The 22,630-nt window shown below is 46.8% G+C and overlaps 1 protein-coding gene across 1 annotated transcript; it reads right to left on the bottom strand.

Annotated features, from left to right (window-relative positions):
- Window positions 1-5,131: 5,131 nt before the first annotated feature.
- Window positions 5,132-11,973, bottom strand: IRF1 (interferon regulatory factor 1). Its single transcript, XM_084215692.1, has 10 exons — window positions 11,845-11,973; window positions 10,623-10,714; window positions 9,552-9,651; window positions 9,185-9,361; window positions 8,812-8,861; window positions 8,549-8,684; window positions 8,243-8,368; window positions 7,615-7,658; window positions 6,646-6,784; window positions 5,132-6,188 (listed from the first exon to the last, which is right to left on the bottom strand). Exons 2-10 carry the CDS (start codon window positions 10,707-10,709, stop codon window positions 6,088-6,090), a joined length of 960 nt encoding a protein of 319 aa, XP_084071818.1. The 5' UTR covers window positions 10,710-10,714; window positions 11,845-11,973; the 3' UTR covers window positions 5,132-6,087.
- Window positions 11,974-22,630: the final 10,657 nt, after the last annotated feature.

Genomic DNA, 22,630 nt, shown 5'->3' with positions numbered 1-22,630 from the left:
GCTGTTGTGTAGTGCTGTTGAAGCTGAATTCCCCTGGAAGGTCCCCAGAAGATGCTGGACACATCTTGGCTTGCCCCAGCTTTGATGCTGTGACCACATGTCCACAGTGTGTTGTGTGATGGGGAACAAGCACACCAGGCAGGAGTCCTTGGCTGAAGTGTGACTCCATTGCTGCAGAATAGGTGCTGAGCTCATCTGTGTCAGCTGAGCACCCACCCTCTCCACAGCTCAGCTAACATGTTTTGCTCTTTCTGGCCCAGGGGCTGAGTGCCCTGGCAGCCTGGTGGGCCACAGCTCACTCAGCCTTTGCTCCCTGCTGGTTGGTGGGGCTGGGAGACCCTGGAGAGCTCTGAGCTGCTGGTCAGGGCTGTGACAGCTTCTCACCCCTCAGCCCACCTGACACCTCAGGCTGGCTGGGGGCTGACTGCCAGCCTCTTCAAAGGCTTCGTGGTGGGGTTTCTGTATGAATCATGAGCACAACGAAGGGAGCGGATCATTCTGAAGCTAAAAAGGCTGAGGAGAGCTGCACTGTTTGTGTCAGCTGTCAAAGCAAGGAGAGAGGCTGGGTTTGCTGCCCTGTTTTCTCTGCAGATATCTTCTGCTGTTTCCCAGTGCCTGTTTCATCCATGTGTTTGTGTTGGATTTCCAGTCTCATACAGCAGAACAGATGGGAGCTGCCTCAGTGTTGATGCAGACAGACCCTGGTAACTTCTGGCACAGAGGTTTTGGTTGGATGGGTCATCTGATCTGCTCCTTGCCCGGTCCCTGGCCCTCCTCATCTCTGAGCCCTGTGGTTGCAGATCCTCCTGGCCACCCCACCTTCCTGGCATGCTGCCTGTGACCTGGCACTGCCCTTCCACCATGGCCAGTGGGCTGGGAATGTTCATGCCTGGCAGCCCTGTGTCCTTCATCCTGGGTGTGACATCTCTCCTCATATCTAGTTGGTGACCAAATCCAGCAGGATGAACAGATTTTCTAGGTTTTGGGCAATTTGTGACTTCTGCTGGCTTGGGTTGATGTGCCTTTGAGAGAGTTCAGCTAATGGCAGTGCATGCCATGCTCTTGTTGGAACTTCGGAAGGAGCCATGGGAAATTTTCCTGTTTTCCAGCTCGTTTCTCTGGGGGAGCTGTGCTAGGACAGAGTGCATGGCAGGGAACCACGCTGGCTGGATTCACATCCTGACCTTATCAGGACAAACGAGACCAAAGGTTAGTGGGGAAGGACATAGTGCAAGTACCTGGAGCTACCTTGGTGCACCGTGCTGCTGCACCAATGAGCTTTTCTTGTTGCTTTCATTACTGCCTTGGGGGTCTTTGCACATAGAAGGGCTGGAGAGGAGCAGGGATGAGTTAACAATGAGAGAAATAGTGAAGAGGATAGAAAAATGTGGGAGAAAAAACAGCTGAAGTGCAGCACTGTGGTGGGAGAGGGTACAGGCAGTGGACTGAAGCATTGGTGAAAGGGAAAACACAACTTAGATACAATTGGTCCATGAAAGTGTGATTTTCCTCCCTATCTCCCTTTCTAGGAAAGATGTTTCCCCATCTAAGCTCTAATGCTAGCTTTTCTACAGATAACACTTCTTCCCTTCTATGAGAGAGGCTTTTGCCCTGAGAAAGTTCCTGTCTTCCTTGTGTTGTGTTTTTACAAACATAGGGGAAAATTGGGCCCTTGTGGAACTGAAGAGGAGGAATGATCCTCAGCAGCAGAGAAGTGTTTGTAGTCCAAGACATTTGGTTGCTTTCTGAGCAATAGTTTGCCTTTGCACCACAAATAAATATCCCACTGTTTTTTGCAGTTATAAATTCATAGCTGTGGCACTGCTATCTATTGCAGGTGTGATATTGTAAATCATGTGACTGCCTGGAAATGTGTGTGATTATCAGTATTCAGTCATCACAGCAAATAAAGGTGAAAGGATAACTGCAGGATAACTTTCTGCTGCCTGGAAGGCAAAGTTTACGTGAGGTGCCACTGCTCTGGGCAGCCAAGAGCCAGAGGCTTCCCCAGGCACTGTTGAACCACTCACTGAGAATCCATTTGGACAAAAACTGGGGGAAAAGCAACAGCTCCTTGTGTACAGGTCCCAGTTTTCCCTGGGAAAAGCTTCAGTTGCGAGATGTGTGAGGTCCTGCCTCTGCAGCCCTGGAAACCTCTGCTGGGTGAGCCAGCAGCCGCTTCCAGCTGAGCGCAGGATGCTGCAGGGCAGGATCTGTGCTTGAGCTGCTGCAGAGCTTTCCTGCATACAGCATGTGGGATTATGCCTGAGACTGTTTCAGGAAGTTTTGTCCTGCTGATGGCCTAAGGCTGCAAAGCTAAATAAAGGCTTTTTTTTAGTTTGTTTTTAAATGGTTCCAAGGCTCACAAGTGAGCTGCAGCCAGTGGTGGTGTAAGGATGGGGTAGGTGATGGAAGCCTGCAGCAGTAGCTCCATTCATTTCCTAAATGCCCAGTGATTACACAACGACTCCTTTTTGTTTTCCACCTCAGAGAAGTTATCTTTATTTTTGCAACAGCTGCACTGCCTTTAGCTCTTTCTCTCTGTCATGCAAGGTTCATGGCACAAGAACCTTCTTGCCCTTTGAGCCCTGCCCATAGGAACTTTCCTTTATTGCTCTGGCTGGGGTTGAAAGGACTGAGCAGCTCTCCCCAGGGCCCTGCTCTCCTGTGATGTGAACACTTCCCAGATGAATTTAGCTGTGTGCATAGGACAGGTGAAAACAGCTCTTATTCCAACAAAATAAGAGTTGGGCTTATGAAGAGTTTACTGGGTTTGTGAAGAGCTTGATTAGGATAGGAAAGTTCAGAAAAATCCAGAGTCAAGGTTTAAAGCTGTTTCTATCACACAGCCTGTGCCAGGAGTTAATGCTGAAGAGCTGATGATGCTCCTCTGTGTACAGGTGGCCTGAAAGTCTCTTTAGTCTGTTGCTTCTGCAAGTCCCACCTGGCCTGGAGGTGATGGAGGAGCCAGTCAGGAGCCAGCTCAGCACAGCAGCCCCAAGTCACCCCCTGCTGAGCTGGAGAGCACCACTCTGGTTTTCTTCCCCTCCCAAAGAGTTCAAAACAACAAAACTGACAGTGTATACCTGGGGTGGAATTTATCCATCCAGATGCTTCAATAGCTGAACAACTACCAGATGCTGTCCTGGGACTTCACCACTTTTCACTGGTAAAATACCCAAATGCAGTCAGACATGCAGGTACCTTGGCAGGCAACAAGGGAAAGCATTTCCAACATCCTGGTAAAGTAGTCTTGGAGCATGTCTCTGGTCCTGGGGTGTGAGGCAGTTGCTGCTGCTTTCTTATACTCCCAAAACTTGGTCTAACCTTTCATCTGTGAACATTTCAATGCTGGGGTGGTTTTTCTGCATGTAAGCATATTTGTGAAAAGCATGTCCCTTTTAATGCATGAATGGGTGAATTAATCTCTACCTTATTTTTAGCAATGCTTGCATCATAGAAAGTTTCCCATCTCTCTCCTGCCCCCTCCTCCCACGTGTGGTAAACTTGCAAGGGCTCTTGAAACTGATTTCCTCCTTGTGCTGGTGATGCTGAGCTGGTGTCTTGTCCCAGGGCTGGAGGTAGCTCTGGGCCTGCAGCCCCACGTTCTTTCCCTGGTAGGAGCTGCTGCTGCAGCTGGCCAGGACACAAATCTGGTCATGGAATCCTAGAATCATCAAATGCTTTGGACTGGAAGGGACCTTGAAGCTCATTTTTCTCCAACCTGCCATGGGCATGGACACCTTTCATTATCCCAGGATGCTCCAAGCCCCTCTCAATCTAGCCTTGAACACTTCCAGGGATGGGGCAGTCACAGCTTCTCTGGACAGCCTGTGCCAGGGCTCCAGCACCCTTGGGAATCTCAGAAGAATTTCTTCCCAATGTCTATTCAGTCCAACCCTACCCTGTGTCAGTTTGTCACCATGTCCCTTGTCCTGTCACTGCCTGCCCAAGTTAAAAGTTGCTGTCTCTTTTATAAGCTCACTTTAAACACTGGAAGGCTGAGAATCTGATGGGTGATTTCTTTGCTTGTGCACAAAATGTTCCTGCTCTAGATCTGTAGGATTTTAGGTGTGTGTGATTTAAGGCAGCTCAGGGATTCCCAGCTGGAGGGGATTCCCAACACAGGGACCTTCAGGCCAGGTATCCTGCCAGGGATTGTGGCAGCTCTGGGGGACAGCACAGTCCCCACCCCCCCAGCCTCTGCAGGGCCTGCCTGAGGTCATCAGAGTCTGCTCTCTGCCCAAGGTGCTTCTTGGGCTACCAGGTTAATGGTTAACATGGTTAACATGAAAAGGGACCTCCCCAGCTGCCCCTCCACTTTACTGTGCTGGATTGGAGCCCCATGACCTGGCACTCAATTTTCCCTCTTCCCTCAGTGAGCTCTCATCTGTCCCTGCCCCGCAGGTCAGTGCAGCAAAGCCTGTGCCAAAGGCAGTAGGAAATGTCCTCTTTGTTCCAGCCCCTTGGGCTGGGTCTTCCTCTCCTGCAGCCCAGTATTCTCCTTGGCTCTGGCCCAGAAAATGAAGTTATTCCCCAAAGGCCAGCACAGCAGAGGGGTTTTCCAGGCAGAGTCAGTGGCTCTCACACACTGCCTCAGCCTCTCCTGTATCCAAGCACACATGATGCAATGATGTTAGACCCTTACAGCATGAAATACAGCAAATGAATCAAATATTCAGGGGAAAACCAGCTTGCTTTCCCCTCGTGCCTGTACTCTCTTTTTAAGCAAACCTGAGGTCTTTAACTTGGGCTTCACTGCTGCTCTAGTGCCAGAAGCCAGTGGTGCTGCTGAGAGGAACATCCACAGCAGGGACTTGCTGCACAGGATTTTTCAGCATAGCCTTGCTCTGAGTCGGGTCTGACTTGCAAATGATGACAAATACAAACTAACTACCTGCACCAGGGCTCCCCTTCCCTGCCATGTGGGATTCCACCCACCAGCTGCACTTGGAAGAGGCTGGGGGGGTAATGCAAACTAAATTCTTTGTGCTTTCATGAGTCATGAAAAAACCCCTCCAACTGTCTCAACAGCACATCTGTTTGGGTGTTTTCAAGGAAGCTGGAATGCATCCTCAGAGCTCTTCCATGAGAAAAAGTAAACATGTCATATATAAAACATTTTATTAAACAACATTTTATACAACACTTTTATATACAAAAATAAAATGTACAAGAAAAATAATCTTTTCCAGCTTAGTGATTTGATTCCTATCTATTACACACACACACATTAGAACTCTTCCATCCAGCACTTGCCTGCATATGCTGATCCAGAGGATCTGTGGGATGTTACAGCTTGTGTGCAGTACTGGAGGAATCCCCACAGAGTGGCAGAAGGAATCTACACAAGGCATGGTAAAAATAAAGAGCTCTGCCCCTATCAGTGCAAAATTGTTTCATGCAGCAGCTCTTGAACCCTTCTGAGGAAAGGGATAGGGCATGCCTATGGCAGAGAGGATCCTAGGAGTGCACCTGGGGAATGGACTAGGTGGAAGCAAAGCCTAAACTGAATCTTCACATTTTAGTGGTCTATTTACAGAGTTGAAGGGTCTGAAAGATGAACTATATGATGGAGTAAATCAAAGAAGAGATGGCCCATTAGCGTAATTTTTCTCCCGAAGTGTAATGACAGTTAAGCTCAATGTCACCAGTGTTGCACAGGTAAGCAGCAATCAAAACTAACAGTCAGAGACTTATCTGCAGTGTCTCCTCTAAGCACTCTGTGGGTAAAGTGCTCATCACAGCACACCTGGCGAGGATGGTAACCTGCTCCCCAGGCCTGTGGTACCCCACCAGGTCAGGCTCCATGGCACAGGGACACCTTTCTGCAGAAGCTTCACCTCCAGAGCAGTGAGGTGGGAGCTGCAGCTGAGCACCTTCAGCACCAGAGTCCTGCTAGTAAGATGGGCTCCTTTTGAACATTGGTCATGGTGGTTTTCATGCTAACCTTTCCAGGCCTACATTTGAAACGGAATAGAAAAGCCACGTTCTTCCTTCAGTCAGTAACAAAAAATGTCTTCCATTCTCCCACGCTTGTTGACGTTTCGATCCAAGAGCAGTTTGTGGTTGGAGGAAGCCAAGGGTTTACAATCCACAGGGAATGACTTGCATGGTTGGCCTCACTGTTTCCAGCCAGGAGAAGTCTAGGCTGTTTTTCTGGTCGTAGAACCTGAAATCCATCTCTCCTGAATAAAATGAACCAAGAATGGGCACTGAATTAATGCAGCAAGAGCAAAATAGTGTATAGATATATTAAAAATAAATATCAAAAATGGAAAGATTTCTCAGATGAGAGTAAATACTTTAGACTATTTTATTCTCCTAAAACACATCAAACACTTTCTATTAAACTGTTTCATTTAAGCTATTGCTAGAGGAAATTCTTCAGTTGCATTTCAAGGAGTTCCTGAAAGCTGACCTAACTTACACATGTATACCCCTGAAATCTGGAGGCTTTTCTTACTGCAGGTGTTTTTGACTTTTCCTTTTCATCACTAAATTCCTTGCAGCCTTCCAACAGGCTGCTTGGGAATCTCAGAGCACGAGCATGGTGAATTCCACCATTTCCTTTGCTGCCTCCCAGTCAGTGCCTTATCTGCATCCCCCCGTGGCCCTGACACAGGGCCAGCCCATGAGCTGTACCTGATGTGGTGTCAATGTCCCCATCCTGCTCCCTGTAGCTGTAGGTGCTGCACAGGCTCTGGGTGCCTGACTCGTTGGTCAGAAAGCCTTTCCCCCCAATGCTGGTGCTGTGCCAGTCTTGGGGTGGTGGTCCAAGCAGCTGCAAAAGAACAAGGAGATGTAAAAACTGCTCCTTCCTGCGGTGGCTGCAATGGTTACTTTCCCCTAATGATAAGACAGGTAAGCAACAAGATCTATTTTCTCATGCTAAGTTATAGAAAACTTGTTTTGTCAGTTTAAAAAAAAAAAAAGTTCATGCAAAACAGCAAGGGCTGGAGCACTTCTTTATCTCTTCCTATCTTATCAGTGGGATGAGCATGACATGTCTGGAAATGCAGATTAGGGGCTGAACATGTCAAAGGTGGAGGGAAGGGCAAAACTGAAGTCTAGAGGATCTCTGCAGACTCTAATACAACAATTTGAGATTGAGGAAATGGCCTCAGGTTGCGCCAAGGGAAGTTTATATTGGGTATTAGAGAAAAAAATTTAATGGAAAGGATTGTCAATCATTGGAACAGGCTGTCCAGGGAAGTGGTGGACTCATCATCCCTGGAAGTGTTCAAAAAAATGATGTGGCACTTGAGGACATGGTTTAATGAACATGGTGGTGGTGCAGGGCTGATGGTTGGACTTGATGTCTTAGAGATCTTTTCCAACCTTAATGATCTGTGATTCTATGAACCTCTAGTCCTAGCAGTACTCAGTAATTTCCTCTGACTTCCACATAAAGGGTAAATATTTCCATTGGTGTGTCCTCTCCAGTTCATGTCTGCAAAGTAGCTTTCTTTCTGTTTTTAATTTTTCAGGCTTCCTCATTAAGAAAGCGTATGTTCAGCTCACATGAGACTGGATCAGATACCTGCTTCCCTTTCTCTTGGTACAAACACCAACTTTGGACAATTTTATTCTGACCAGAAAAACTGCTTTTACCTTCAAAATATCCGAATTTATGTCCTCTTCATCTTCGTCTGTGACTGTTTTGTAAGCACATAAAAAAAAGGGAAGAAAACATAGATGTCAAGGTCTAGCCCTCATACTTCTGCTTCTTCACCACAAAACCTGCTTCATATTCTCTTGTCACACAAGATGACCTCTTTTTATTCATGCCCACCCCAGAGTCCTCACAGCCCTTCATCTCTGATGCTCTTCAACAACTGCATGTGGAGGTGTAGGGCTCCAGCCAGCTCTGATGCCTCCCCAGGGCTCAACAGAGCAGAGCCTACTTGCTGTGAATGATAGGAGGAAGATGATTTGCACCCTGAGTGAAGAACCACTCTGATCTATCCACATTAATTATTTATTTCAGTGGCAAGCATGGCTATCTCCACCACCTCTGCTGGAGCAGGAGGCGTTTCAGAGCCTTTCACCCGTGGGTAGGTGGCATGTGCCAGCTCTTCCCTTCTGCACCCTGGTTGGTTTGGTAACTCCAAACTCCCAAATCTATCAGGTGGGGGTTGTTTTTTCTACAAGATAGCTCTTGTTTCTCCTCTTGGCCCAGGCACTCCTTCATCCACTGCAGAGCAGTGAAAGACTGGGCTAGGAAAACAGAAATACCCACCCTCTGAGGAGGAAGCCAGGGGAGACACCTGGAGCTGGTAGAGGTCGTTGGTGCTGTCAGCCATGGTGACCTCCATTGCTGGCCTCCAGTCGCTCAGGGAGCCGCTCACCTCGCAGGAGGACAGGTCTGTGGGATGCACCAGCAGTTGGCACTCACAGGACAGACAGACAGACAGCCCGCCCTGTTTCCTCCCTGCCAGTCTGGCACTGCAGCTGCCCCAGCCCCAGCCCCAAGACTCATCTTTGACCGTGGGTTTAGCACAAATGGCATTTTCCACTCTGCTCAGACCTAAACCCAGCGTCTCACCTAAGGTGATGGCTGTGCTCTCCACCTCCACTTCCTGCCCTGCATAGTCGTGAATGGTGTAGCCACTGTGGTCATCTGGCAGAGGAGTGTTGGTTAAGCTTTCTGCTGACTCTTTCAGCCTTGTCTCTTCACAACACTGAAAACAAGGGTGAAGCATGAAAAACTTGTCTAAGAACGTGCAAGTTCCCATATGAAAAAAAGTTAAGAAAGAAAACCACCAAAACCTCTAGCTTCTTTTGCTGCCTCTACAGACACATACATACCTTTCTCTTGCTCTTGTTTCTTGCTTCTCTTGAAGACTTTGACTTCCTTTCTGTGAAATAAAATAAGACAAATGTGAGAAAGGGCTGCACGTTTTAGGCAAGTGTGAGCTCTTGCAGCCTTGAAACCTGCTCAGCAAGCTCAACTGCTGCCACAACCAGCCAGTCCCCATGACCCCCTGATGCTGCCTTAAGGCATCTTTAAGGAATTTGGGATAAAATGAACTGTTTGTACAAGCTGTTCCCAGCAATGCCCAGTGAGCAAGCCCAGTAGCACCAGTGCTACCAACAGCTCAGTCACCCCCTGCTTACACAGAGCAGGAACTTTAGGTGCTTTTTAAGCAGTGTAACCCCAGCTGGATTGCCAAGGGTTTACCTTTCTTCTGATGCTTTGTCAAGGGTGGCAGCATCCTGTAAACCCTGACAGCACTGGAGCCCTTGTTGACACTTTTATCCTTCACTTCTTCAATGTCAGGCAAGGAATTCATGGCACAGCGGAAATTTGCCTTCCAGGTTTTTGGATCAGGATCTTTCTCACCTTCTTTATACCTTCCTATAAATAAGACATGGGTTGTGCATTTTAGACTTCCCAGTGCTGGTTTTTCCCACCAAAAGATACCAACATTCTATTTTCTGGCATATATACTAGTAGTTAATCTAACTACCAGTGTAAGTCAAGGCAAAAAAAAAAACCTTGTTTGAGCCAGTGCTGTGAGTGATGGGAGTGCAAAGGCAGCACCCACCTGTGTGAATGGCCCAGCTCCGGAAAAGGCAGGCATCCTTCTCCATGTCCCAGCCATGCTTAGCTGCATGCTTCCATGGGATTTGGAAGATCCTCTTTTCCTGAAATTTAACCAGTAGAGATTTGAATTAAAAAGAAATGTCATATGCCAGTGTGGAATGATGGATTTAATCAGAATTCTCAGCTGCAGTTCAGAAATGTTCTAACAGCCCCTGCTCTGTATTTTAGAGCAGGGGAGGTTATAACTATTGGCGTATAACTACAATGGCTATTTAATCTATATTTTAATTAAATAGCCATTGTTCCATCTATTTTGTTCATGGCATTTAAGGCTTTTTATGATTTCTGAAATTGGTAAAAAAACCCAAAGGTACTACAATACAGTAGAAGTGAGCAATATTATCAACTTTATCCCAGAATAATTTCAATACATCACATCTAACTTATTATTATGTCATAAATTAAAGCATTTTTTCTAGATACACTTTGTCAGAGAATCCCCTTTTTTAAGTTGCCCAGAAGATCCTGCAGCAATCCTACAAAAAATGTAGCTTAAATATCCTCTTGGGCTGGATATGGAAACTTCAGAGACTTGGTTCAATAAGCTCGGTGATCTTGACCTGTGCTACACCCTGGTAACAGGTATATGCCTTACAGACCAAAAAATGCAACATTTCTTTCAGGCAGAATCTTAAAAATGGAAGCAACTGGAGTATAAGAGCAGCTGCTTATCTGGAACAGGAGGTGACTTGGCTCAATGAGCAGCAGGAGTTAAAAGAGATTTTGAAGATTCCTTCGTTCTCCAACATACTCAGAATGTTTTCATTGCAATTTATCATTCCCCTCCTGGGAATTTTCTGAGGGGAAAAATGGAACTACTCCACTGTGTACCAAGGAGAGCTATCTTTTCTGCAAACAAAAACTGTTGCTTTTTAAACATAATGCTGGCAGGTTTTCTCCATGTCTTTTCCTTTATGATCTTGACTTGTGTTTAGTGTCATTTAAGAACAAGGAATATTAATGCTAGACAAGTAGTACTAATAATGATGATATTACTACAAAGCAGCCTCACCTTGTTAATCCATATCAGTCCAGGTATTTGATTGGAATCAATCTGCATTTCCAACCACGGCCTCATGCGCATTCTTGACACCGGCATGTTGGCTGCGAAAGGAGTGACAAACAGGTCAGACAAACTCTCAGCACTGTTTTGACCACTCTGCAGTGTCGCCCCTCCCATACCGCCGGTGCTCAGCATCACCACTGTGCTACCGAGCACTGCTTTTCCAGAGTCTAAACTCGTTCAGTGCCTCTCACCCTCTCCTGGAGGGAAGTGCTTCCTGCTCCGCCTGGCTCAGCTCCAAAGCAGGGCTCAGGTCTGGAATTCGGCAGAGAGGCCGATGGCAGCAGGGGCTGTTCGGCCCGTGCTGCGTGGGGAGCTCTGCTGGGACCGCTCAGGCCGCGGGGAGCCCGGTTCCGAGCCCGGTTCCGAGCCCGGTTCCGAGCCCGTTCTGGGACCCGCCAGCACCGCCACTGGGTGCGGGTGTCCCCCCGCCCTACAGCCACGCAGAGGCACCGACTGCAAAAGCCTCTTCTAAGAAGTTGATTACTAATTAAGTTGCGCAAGGTAGGGGCAGCGATCCTGCTGCAGGTGGGGATCCCCAGTCCCACCGCGACCCGTCCCGAGCAGCGGCGCTGCCGCCGCGAGCACCGGCCCTCCCGGCGCTTCCTTTGGACAAATAATTTCCTGTTTGCGGTGTTTTTCCAAGATACACGGCCCAAGACTGCCCCAAGAACGCGTTTCTAACTTTCACCAGCAACCCGCTCGGCGGAGGTCCCGGAGAGTGCCCGCCCCGGGTCTGCCCGCGGCTGCCGGAGCAGCGGGGCTCGGGCCGCCCGCTCCGCCGGGGCTCGCCGACCGAGAGGAGCCGCGCCCGGCCCCACGGCTGCGCACGGACAGCCCGCCCCAGCCTGTCCCCCGGGGCTTGTGCTGCCCGCAGGAGGATGCGCGGTGCCCACCCCGACGGCTGCGGGGCAGTGCCCCCGCTCCGCCTCCAGAACTGCTCCGCTCACTGAGGCCGGCGCTGCCGCCTCTCGACCAGCGGAGTTCAGCGGCGCCGTGCCCCTGGCACCGCTCCCAGGGACCCTGCGGGGCGCCTTCTCCCGGAGCCTCCGTGCTGCGCAAGCGGGGGGCTAACGGTGGGATGGGATAAGATAGGGTAGGATGGGAAGGGATGGGAAGGGATGGGATGCGGTGGATAGAATAGGTTGGGATAGGTTGCAGCAGGACCCACCTCACTGTGCCCTGCAGCGCTGAGCTCTGGCTCTCCCGGCCGACGCGCACCGTCCGCCCGCCGCCCGGCTCTGGCAGCCGCGGGCCGCGCCCGCGGGTATAACGCGGCGGCTCCGGGATTCCCCGCGCCCGGGCCCGGCCGCCGCCCGGCCAATCCGCGCCGCGGCGAGGGGTGGACGCGCCCGTCATTGGCGGCCGCCGCGGCATCACTTCGGGGAAATCACGCTGTTGTAGCACCAGCGGCTCGGGGGGCGCGGCTCCCCCGCTGCGAGCGCCGGCCCCGCCCCGCCGCCCGCCCGCGCTTCCCGGCCGGATCCAGCGCCGAGCCCCTGTCCCACCGAAGGATCGATCCACTTTCTATGCCATGGAGGGATCTCTCTGTCACACAGAGACATCCAGTCCCTGTCCCACGGAGGGACCCTGTCCCCGACCTCCCAAGGGATCCTGCCCCCGTCCCGCAGGGATATGCTGTTCCCTTCCCACAGAGGGATCCAGCCCCGTTTTCAGGAGGAGACGGTGGAGCCGCCAGAGCAATTCCTGTGCCCATCACGGTGCGCCTAAACCAGGTACCAGCGTGTGCCAGGTACCCACCTGGCCTCTGCACACCAGTGGCAGGACGAGGGGAATGGCTTCATGCTTAACAGAAGGATAGGTTCCGATTAGATACTGAAAAGAAATTCTTCCCTGTGAGGGTGATGATGCCCTGCAACAGGTTGCCCAGAGAGGAAGTTCTGTTCCTGGAAGTGTTCAAGGATAGCTTGGATGGGGCTTGAAGCAACCTGAGCTGGTGGCAGGTGTCCTTATTGCAAGGTGTTGGCACCTTTAAGGTCCATTCCAATCCAAAGCACCCTGGGATTCTGTGATTCTATGATAAAGGGTGACCAGTGGTATTGTCCCTCCTATCCCTCTTGGAGGAAGCCTGAGGAAGAGAAATGGCAGCATGACAGAAGGCTACTGACACCATCAGGATTTCTCTTTAGTCCACTGTAACTGTATGACAGGGAAATTAGATTTTCACTCAGTGACTTCAAAGTGCATTCCATTCAGCAGAATATTAGAGCATTTTCAATTACTTCCATAATTTGAAGGAAGGTTTGTAGTCATATGCAACAGGAATTTATATTGGGAGAGAGGTACAACGATGCATGGGCAGCTGAGATGGGAGTGTGACACCACCACACTGACTGCCTGCTCTGGCAAGTTTTCTTCTTTTAATATAAAGGTAAAAGAAAAGCCCCAAACTGGTTTTAACTGCAGAGAAACACCCTGTAGGAGACCCATGCTTTCTCTTAACTAATGTTTTTTGCAGTTTTTTTGTCTGCTTGACACATTTAACTTGTGGTAGGATCCTCCAGTTGGGTCTTTGTGCTGAGACAGGCACCATGCACCACCGAGATTTCACTGTAGATAAAGATACAACATATTAGGTCTGTTAAAAAATAATCAAAGAAGGAGAGATACTAGATATTACTAGACAAATAGAAATGAACATAAATGTAACCTGAAAAAGACAGAAGATATTTGATATTTCAGTGTATATGTCATCTACAAAAATAGTCACACCACCTCTTATACAACATAAATATTGACAAAAAAAGATTATGCTTTTGAGTTACAACCTCTCATAGTTTGCTTTCATTGCTCACCCAGCTTTAGAAAAAATGAATTCTGAGCTTCCTGGTTTGATGGGCCAAGATCTGCACGCACCAATGTATCAAACACCGTAAATAACTGAATTTTGAACAGTAACCTTTTTTTTTGATCCATGACTTCAGTACTCTAGAGACCCTTACTGGCTTTTTAGTCTGTATGTTGTCAGGAATTGACTTCAGACACCAGCTAAATTGACCTAGAAGAGAAATGCATGAAGGAAAGTCAACAGCCCCACCCCTCAATCTCCTCTTCTTTCCTGGGTTTAAACCCAGGCAGATCCTACATAATGAAACCTAATTGACCTTTCTATCTGTGTCCTGTCCCACATCTGCATGGCACGTTTCCATGGAGCAGGGCTGCCCAGCCTGGGATGCCTTATGCTTGATTGCTTCTTTGCTATCTTTCTGCTGAAACAAGGAAATAACTTGTGTCTCCACAATGTTATTGAGTGTCAGGCTCCCTCACAGCACTCTTACAAAGACTTCTTGCTAAACTGACTCCTTCCTCTCATTTATCCCACTACACTAACCACCCTTTCAGCAGCTTACCTGAGGTAACAAGAATATACATTTAAATTTGTCATGTATAAAAGCATAATGAAGGAATAATCACAGGCAGTCATTAAATGGTTGGCCATAAAGCCCTTCTGCTCCACCCAGTTAATCACCCAAGAAATTCCATAATGTCAACATCTTTATTCTCGGCAGAATCATAGCCCTGCTCCAGCCTTATTTCCCAGGTGTCTTACCTTGGACACCTTTTTTTCATATTCTCTCCATGAATTACCAGTTCCCTTGTTTTATCAGTAAGCTGACACACAGAGAAGCAGACCACTGACATATTTTATCACATTTACTTGATCCAGGGGCATCCCAAGTCTAGGATTGCTGAATGCAGAAGTAATATCTAATAGTATCTTTATTTAAAACCAAATTCAACCCCAAACTGGAATTTAAGTGACACAAAAAAAAGTGACCTGGATGACATCAGCCATGGAGCTCCTGGCATGGCCTCCAAGGAGGGAGATTATGGAGGTTCAAACATGGTTCTTTCTTCTCTGGCATCATTGCTCTTCTTGTTTAAGCAGCTCAGGGTGGCTCTGATCCTGTGCTAATGGAAGAAATAATGGTTAATGTAGAACCCCGTGTGCCATGGGGTGAACCTGAGGCTCTGAACATCCAGAAACACTTTGAGGAGCTGGAAGGTAAAGGGCAGAAAACCTGCACACTTCAGGGCAGGCATGCTTGCCAAGGTGAGTACAGACTGAAGAGCTGCATTTGCCTCCAGGTGAGCCTTGGGTTCTAAGGTGTCTTGGGGGAAAGAGCTCGAGCAGTGTGCCAAGTGCTCCTGACAGTCTTTGCTTTGAAGATTTCCCTTCCCCTGTGAACCCAGCCCGGGGAGAAGGTCCACAGTGGGGAATGTGTGCTCTGACAATGGGGAGATGGAGACAGGGAGAGCTGGGGTTGGGGTGTCACAGAAAGCTGCCTCTGGTGACTTGGGAGTGAGCCCAGGGAGGCAGCAGAGCCCCAGTCTGCATGCCCAGGCAGTGTTTGTGGGGGGGAGTGAACAACCACAGGATGGGGCAGGGGTTTGTGGAGGGGAAGAGCTGGAGCACAGTGACAGGGAGCCTCTTATCTCTTTCCTCGTGGCCCTGGCTGTTTCCTTCCATTTCTGCATCAGGACCTTCCCATGCCCACCAGGCCTCCCCAGCCCTTGCAGACCCCAGTCTCTGAAGGTTTGTTTGTTCCTCTTTTCTACCTGCTTTAAGAGAAACCTGCTTTAATCCAAGCCCTCTCCAATTTCCCCCCACCCCCCCACCTGCCTCTGTCACCTTCCCCCATCAACTCAAAAACAAGCTTTCCTTTCTGGGACTTAAAAAATGGGTGCAGAGCTGTTCCTATAACCCAAACACTGCCGTGGTTCCCTGCTAAGGAGCACCCGATTGCTGTCACAGTTTGTGACCGAGGTCATCTGTGGGCAGGAAATGCCTCTTCCTCCCAAGGGCTGTCCAGGTAGCGAGGGGTTCATGCAGAGTGATTTTTTTCAGGAGCAGGGATGGAGTATCAGCCCTAAAAACTGCCAAGGGGCAGCCAACCAAAACGAGCTGCTTCTGGGTCAGAAGCCGTGAGGGTGCAGGGCTTGCTGCAAGCTGTTTCCATTTCTCATAAATGCCTATTTTACAGAAAGGAACTCTGGTTGAAGCACATGCAGGAGAATGAATGTCAGAAATGTTGAAACTCTGCCCAGCTGGCATGATGTAATCCCAGCAAGTGCTCTGATCTGCAGGCTACAATAAATATATCCTGGGATGGGCCGTTTACAGTTTCCTGGAATTGGAAAGACCTATCTCAAGACTCAAAATTATTCCAGTTTTTCCCAGTGATAACACAGCAAATTTTTTTAATTAGACCAAACAAGATTGTGTGCTTGTTTTGGTGGGAGTAAAGGAAATTGCAAAAACTTCACTTGTGGTCTTGGATTTTCCATGCTCCTTGAAGGAGGACACAGACATGTCATGAACAATTTGCTGAGGGAAGTTCTGTGAGCTGCGGGCACCCGGCAGCTCTGGCAGTTTTGCTGACAAGGGTGCAGACCTGCAGCAGCCTGAGCTCCTTCAAAAGGCCAAAGAGACCTGGACCCTCCCACGTGGATCTTCACCCAGGGCACAGCGGAGCAGCTGTGGGACAGTCACAGGGCTGTGCTGCCCCGGGCTGCCCTGGGGTCCTCCTGGCCACTCACCCCCAGGTCAAATGGGAATCCATGCACTTGAGACTGCTGGAGTCCTGCCAGTGAAGCTGGGGCTGAGATCAGTAGAAAAAAAAAAGTGAGTTGTGTCTTCAAGTTCTTTTACTTGCTCTTAGTGTCCATCTGAGAGTGTGAATGGACCTCCTGCACAAGTAGCCACCTGCAGAGCAGGAGTCGAGCCAAAGGGACAAGCAGCACGTGGCAGCAAGGCTGGCTGTGCCTCTCATCTGGCCCTGGCTGGGGAAGTTTGCTCCATCCTGGACTGATTGGAAAAGGTGCCAGAGTTCCCAGCTGTCAGAAGGAAGGACAGGCCAGTGCTTGTGGCAGTGTGCTGCTGAGCCTCCAGCCCTTCTCAGGGGCAGGCAGGGGCTGCTGGGGGCCAACCCCACGTCCTGCCCAGCCCCTGCCTGCACCCAGCCCCTCCTGCTGCCCTCCAGCAGCTGGAACAGGCCAGCAGGGAGACCCTGGGCATGGACCCCAGCCCTCCAGGGGAAGTCAGCTGGAAGTGGAGGCTGCAGTGCAGTGACCTGTGAGTGTTTCACCTCTGCTTCATCTTGGAAAGAACATCCATAATGGCTGCTTTGTTTGAATTAGTCTGTCCTGTCCCTGTGCAAAGAGGGTGCCAAAAGGAAGTGGAGGCAGGATGCAGTGGGAAGGGGGCTTGTCCCAGCTGGGTGAACAGCAGGATGGAACCTGCTCTGAGCTGGGCTGCTGGTCCCAGTGCTGAGGGCAACCATGGTGGCATCAAAGATCTTGTAGGACCATACCAAAGAGTGAAAATAATGAGCTACAACATCTGAGTTGTATTACCTATATTTTAATTATTGATTGGCTTTTAACCTTGATGCCAACTGCAAACATCTCTGCTCAGACACAGACCGCGAGGGAGAACGGCAGCCTTAACACATAATACCACAAATTACATAAGCAAGACTCAGATTTGGTGCTTGAAAAACATCTGCCTGAGGCAGGTGTGGTGCTCCTGTCCTGCAGGGGTCAGAGCAGTCACAGCTGTCACTTCTGGCTCTCAGTTTTTTGATGCTCTCAAAGGGGGTGCTGTAAGCAGTGGTTGTGTCCCCCTCAAGAAAAAGGAAAAGCCAAGTGACGCCTCCACCCAGCTGGATGCTGGAGGAGGGAACTGGGACTCAGCTGAGCCACTGCTGAGGGACAGGGGCAGATCTGCAAGGAGGGAAGGACCTCTTGCAACTTTCTCCCATCCAAGGAATGGAGGGACCCTTGAGCAGCACCCAGTGAGGGGGACCCTGGGGAGGGGACCAGCTGTCCCACACGACTCCTCGTTCAAACTCATCACCTTCCCATGTGGTGGGAGTGATTTTTTCTGAAATAAACACAGATTTAATTTTTTTATTATTATTTTTAATATCCTCTGCAGTCCCAGTGGAGATTCCCAGCCACCAACTCACCAGCTGTGGCTGAAGTCTCAGACCAGAGGGGTTTTTGTTGTCCCTTCCCTTTGCTGTTTTTTTTGTCCCCCCTTCTTTTTTTGTGTCCACCTCTTTTTTTGAGTGAGCTCCCGCTTTTTTTTGTATCCCTTTTTTGTCCTGTCCCTCTTTATGTTCCCCCTTTTTTGTGACCCCCTTTTTTATGTCCTTCCTTCTTCTTTTCCCTTTTTCATTGCCTGTTTCTTTCATCCCCTCTCCTTTTTTCTCCCTTTTTTGCCGTGCCTTTTTCTTTAATCCTTCCCCCTTCCCCTTCTTTTTCCCCCCTTAATTTTCGTGTCGCCACTGTTTGCGTGTTTCTGTTTATTTCTTTATATAGTTAGTCAGCCAGTTACTTAGTCACTTAGTCAGATAGTTCATTTATTTATTTAGTCAGCCAGTTAGTAAGTTTATTTATTTATTTATTTATTTATTTATTTATTTATTTAGTTAGTTAGTTAGTTAGTTAGTTAGTTAGTTAGTTAGTTAGTTAGTTAGGCAGTCAGTCAGTCAGTTAGTTAGTCAGATTAGTTAGTTAGTTAGTTAGTTAGTCAGCCAGTTAGTCGGTTCGTTTATTTCTTTATGTATGTATGTATGTATGTTTGTATGTAGTTAGTTAGTTAGTTAGTTAGTTAGTTAGTTAGTTAGTTAGTTAGTTAGTTACTTAGTTACTTAGTTACTTAGTTACTTAGTTACTTAGTTAGTTACTTAGTCAGTCAGGCAGGCAGTTAGTCAGTCAGATTATTTATTCATTCATCCAGTTAGTTAGTTAGCTAGTTAGTTAGTCAGATTATTTATGTATTTATGTATTTATGTATTTGTTTGTTAGTCAGTCAGTTTGTTAGTTTGTTAGTCAGATTATTTATTTATTTATTTATTTATTTATTTATTTATTTATTTATTTATTTATTTATTTATTTATTTATTTATTTAGTTAGTTAGTTAGTCAGTCAGTCAGTCAGTCAGTTAGTTAGTTATGTGTTTCCGATGTTCCCCTGCGCTCCCCTCCGCCGGCTCATCCCCGTCCCCTCCCATCCCGCTCCCTCCCCGCTCCCGCCCAGTTTCGGTTTCCTGCGGCAGCGGCGGCGGCGGGAGCGCCTTCCGGGAATCGGCGCTGCGGGGCGCGGCCGCGGGGGGGCGCTGCGGGGCCGGCTGGGCTCGGGGCCGGGGCCGGGGGCTCGGGGTGAGAAAGGCGGGTTTGATGTCGGCTTTTCGGAAATATTACATTAAAATATGTGTTGTGTTAGAAAGTTATGCTGTATTAATCTTCTTAAGTAGCTCTGTATTAACGTTTTAATAGTATGTTAAATGTATTTTGTAATTAAAATGTAACTTTCGTAGAAAAAAATAGAAACTGTGTATGTGGGATATTTTTTTTAAAGAAAGGAATGACGTACTCGCGCCGGACAGCGGCCCCAGGACACTTAAATCTTTCAGAGAAAAAGAATTTATTGCTCCATTATCAGAAGACAACTAACTTCTTCCCGCCTCCGTCAGCCCTGAAACTGCCGTTAGGATTAAGAGGAAGAAGTTGACCCTGACCAGACAGAATCCTGTGTTTGAATGGAATTTATGCATCATGTATGAGGTGTATGAATATGCAACGGGCTTTTAAGGGTTAATCCTCTGTTAACGTGTGTCCTTTTTCGGGCTTATTTTGCCCAGAAAAAGGTACCCGGACCGTCCGTAACTCTTTGTTCTTATTGTCTCGTATTGTCCTAAATCCTAATTGTCCAAATTTTTATTACTCTAATTATATTACTATTTTTATAACCATTTGATTACTATTACAATTTTAAAAACAAGTGATCGGCGTTTATCACACTCGGGATGCTCGGGAATTCCACCTCCCTGCCGGGAATCCCCGGCCGTGCCGGGAAAGTCCCTCGGGGCACCGGGCTGCTCCTGCCCTCAGCCCCCGGGGCCACTCCGGCACCCGCCCGATGCCCTGACCCCTGGCCAAGCCCGGAGAAGGAAACCAGAATTGGTTTGGGATGAGTAATCCTGCTCGCCGGGTCAAATAAAGTGTGAAAGGGAAGTAGGAGAGGTTATTTGAAGTTAGACGTCAAGGGTATCCTGTTTTCCCTGGCCGTGCTAGACAAGACGATTTATATGTAAAATAGGAAAATTGCACAAAACATTATATCTAAATTATATAATAGACGTTATTAATTCTATATTATATATTTTAAAAAGATAGTCTAGAATGCCCTGGAATATTAGCATATACTATATATTTTATATCCAGTATAACACTTAGATATGATATACTATACTATACTATACTATACTATACTATACTATACTATACTATACTATACTATACTATACTATACTATACTATATATAGTATAACACATATATTAGTATATACTATATTCTTATATAGTATAGCACACTATTAGTATACACTTAAAATACAATAAATAATTATACATAATTCAGCACATATTTGTACTAGCTATCTGATTTCTTTTTTTCCCTGGGCATGATAGAAAAGATGATTCTTTTGAACTTTCTATACCAAGTCATAGTTAATATTAAAGTGCAGCTGGAGCAGTTCTCCCCTGAAACAGGATCCAGGTGGGTCAGAGGGCAGGTGTCTGCAGTGATCTGAGGGTACAGCGACCCAGACAGAGCTCCTAGAATCCTTGAAGTTCTGAAATTCCTTTTTTTTTTGGCTGACCCTGAGCTCTGCCAGCAGCGTGGTACATTTTTTTCTCATGGGCAGTTTCATCACACCCTGTTCAGGCTTTGTGTGCTCCTTTCTCCTCAGCATTCCTGGGTGTTTTCCGTGGCCCGCTGTAGCTGGAGCCAAACCAATTCATTCTTTTTTCTCCACCTTTTGGCCCCTTTCAAGTGCAGGCTGTGAATCCAGGGAAGCCTGTCCAGGGAGCTCCCCGTCAGCACTCCCCAGCCTGGGTTTCACTCGTGCGCGGCTGCACCGCCCCGCTGATGTCGCCTTGCTCTTTAGGCAGGACTTTGGGCTGTCACCTCCCTCCCGCTCCAGGACACCCGAGGCAGAGGGTTCTCAGGGATGAGCCCCTGTTGGAACCCATTCCTCTGGCTACCCTAGAAGGCTCGAGACCCTGGCAGGGGGCTCAAAGACCTTAGAACAAAGAAAAAACCACCTGTGCCTTTGATTTTAGCCCATAGAAAAAACTAGCAACTTTATATGAAGATGTACAAGCCACAAAAGTTTAAGCAGAATGACAGTTAATTTGTCACAAAGTAAAAACGTAGAATTTTAGAGTTTTTAGAATGGGGGTCCAAGAAGCAAGATAGAAGAATCTAGTTGTGTTCTGTCTTTCTCCTTCTCCTCGTCCTCCATCTTCTGCTGTGATGGTGGCACTTTGAGATTAGTTTAGAGACAGACTGTCTAACATAAGTGATAGGTATTAGAAAATTATTGCAAATAAAGTACATGTAGTTTTTACTATAAAAAGATAACACTGCCCCAAAACCAGTCAGTGTGCCTCAACCCGACCTGCCAGACAGACCTCAGCAGGTCAAAAAGACAGTGTATTACATAAGAGCAAACAAACAACCTTGAGAACCAGAGCCGAAGAATCCCATCTTCTTCTTTGGTCTCGAAGCTAAGAAAAAGAAACTTTCCAACAGCTCAGAGTCATCTCGACACCAACGCCCTCGTCACCGGGCATCCCACCCAGGGATTGCCCTGCTCTGTTTGGCACTGGGGCGCAAGGATTGCTGTGGAGATGCGCTGGGCTCAGCTCTGGAACGCGGCACTGCCAAATGAGGGACTGGAAAGGAACGAAGGAGCTCTGAGCACCGGGAGAAGGAAAGCCCTGCTCAAGGTTTTTCCTGCCCAAAAGCTCTCCCGGCAGATGCAGCGAGCATTTTTGGTCTCCTGTTGCCACCTGCCGTCAGCCACCACCTCCTGCGCCTGTGAGAGGCTGCTCTACTTCCACTGAGCCGCAGACAATTCAACGTCTGCACGAACAAATTATAAATAACATATAATATAATGTCATATAATATAATATAATGTCATATAATATAATATAATGTCATATAATATAATATAATATAATGTCATATAATATAATATAATGTCATATAATATAATATAATGTCATATAATATAATATAATATAATGTCATATAATATAATATAATATGTAATATAATATAATAAAATATAATATAATATGTCATATAATATAATGTCATATAATATAATGTCATATAATATAATGTCATATAATATAATATAATATAATATAATATAATATAATATAATATAATATAATATAATATAATATAATATAATATAATATAATATAATATAATATAATATAATATAATATAATATAATATAATATAATATAATATAATATAATATAATATAATATAATATGACACATGATATTATATAATATAGTATTTATATATGATATTATAGTATATTATCTATTCAATATATAACATATATTATTATATTATAGTATTATATTATAATATTTTTATACATTATTATATGATATGATGATATTATATTATATTATATTATATTATATTATATTATATTATATTATATTATATTATATTATATTATATATAATAATTCTGCTGATTAACCTTTCCTTCACCAGCAAGTTTTTCTGCTTTGCCCATCTTACAGAGCAATGCTGTGCAAAAACTGTATTTTTCATTCATAAAAGCTGGATAACTCTAGAAAACACTGGGAAAACAAGCATGTGGCAGGAAAATGCTTTGTTTCTGCATGTTTGTTCTGTCATCACAAGATTGTCACCTGTCTTTCACCCTGTGTTCCCAAGGATGCCCCTGAAAAAGGAGCAGGGATGCTGACATGTGGTATCAGGACGTGTTTGACACAGGAGTTTGGAACACATTAAATCAAACCCTTGGCAACATGGTGACAAGTGCCTTGTTCATCTGATCAGCTCCTTTTTTCACAATGTCAGA

Source organism: Fringilla coelebs, assembly GCF_963513975.1.
Source record: "Fringilla coelebs genome assembly, chromosome: 15".
Taxonomy (NCBI): Eukaryota; Metazoa; Chordata; class Aves; order Passeriformes; family Fringillidae; genus Fringilla; species Fringilla coelebs.
The sequence above is the reverse complement of the archived record's forward strand: the minus strand, read 5'-3'. Positions and strand labels throughout refer to the sequence as shown.

Excerpts from the sequence above, each read along its gene's own strand:
- IRF1 (XM_084215692.1), bottom strand. The coding sequence starts at position 10,709 with ATGCCGGTGTCAAGAATGCGCATGAGGCCGTGGTTGGAAATGCAGATT. Across the intron at positions 9,652-10,622 it reads GACTGATATGGATTAACAAG|GAAAAGAGGATCTTCCAAAT; the intron begins GTGAGGCTGCTT and ends GTTAAATTTCAG. Across the intron at positions 8,862-9,184 it reads GACAAAGCATCAGAAGAAAG|AAAGGAAGTCAAAGTCTTCA; the intron begins GTAAACCCTTGG and ends TTTATTTCACAG.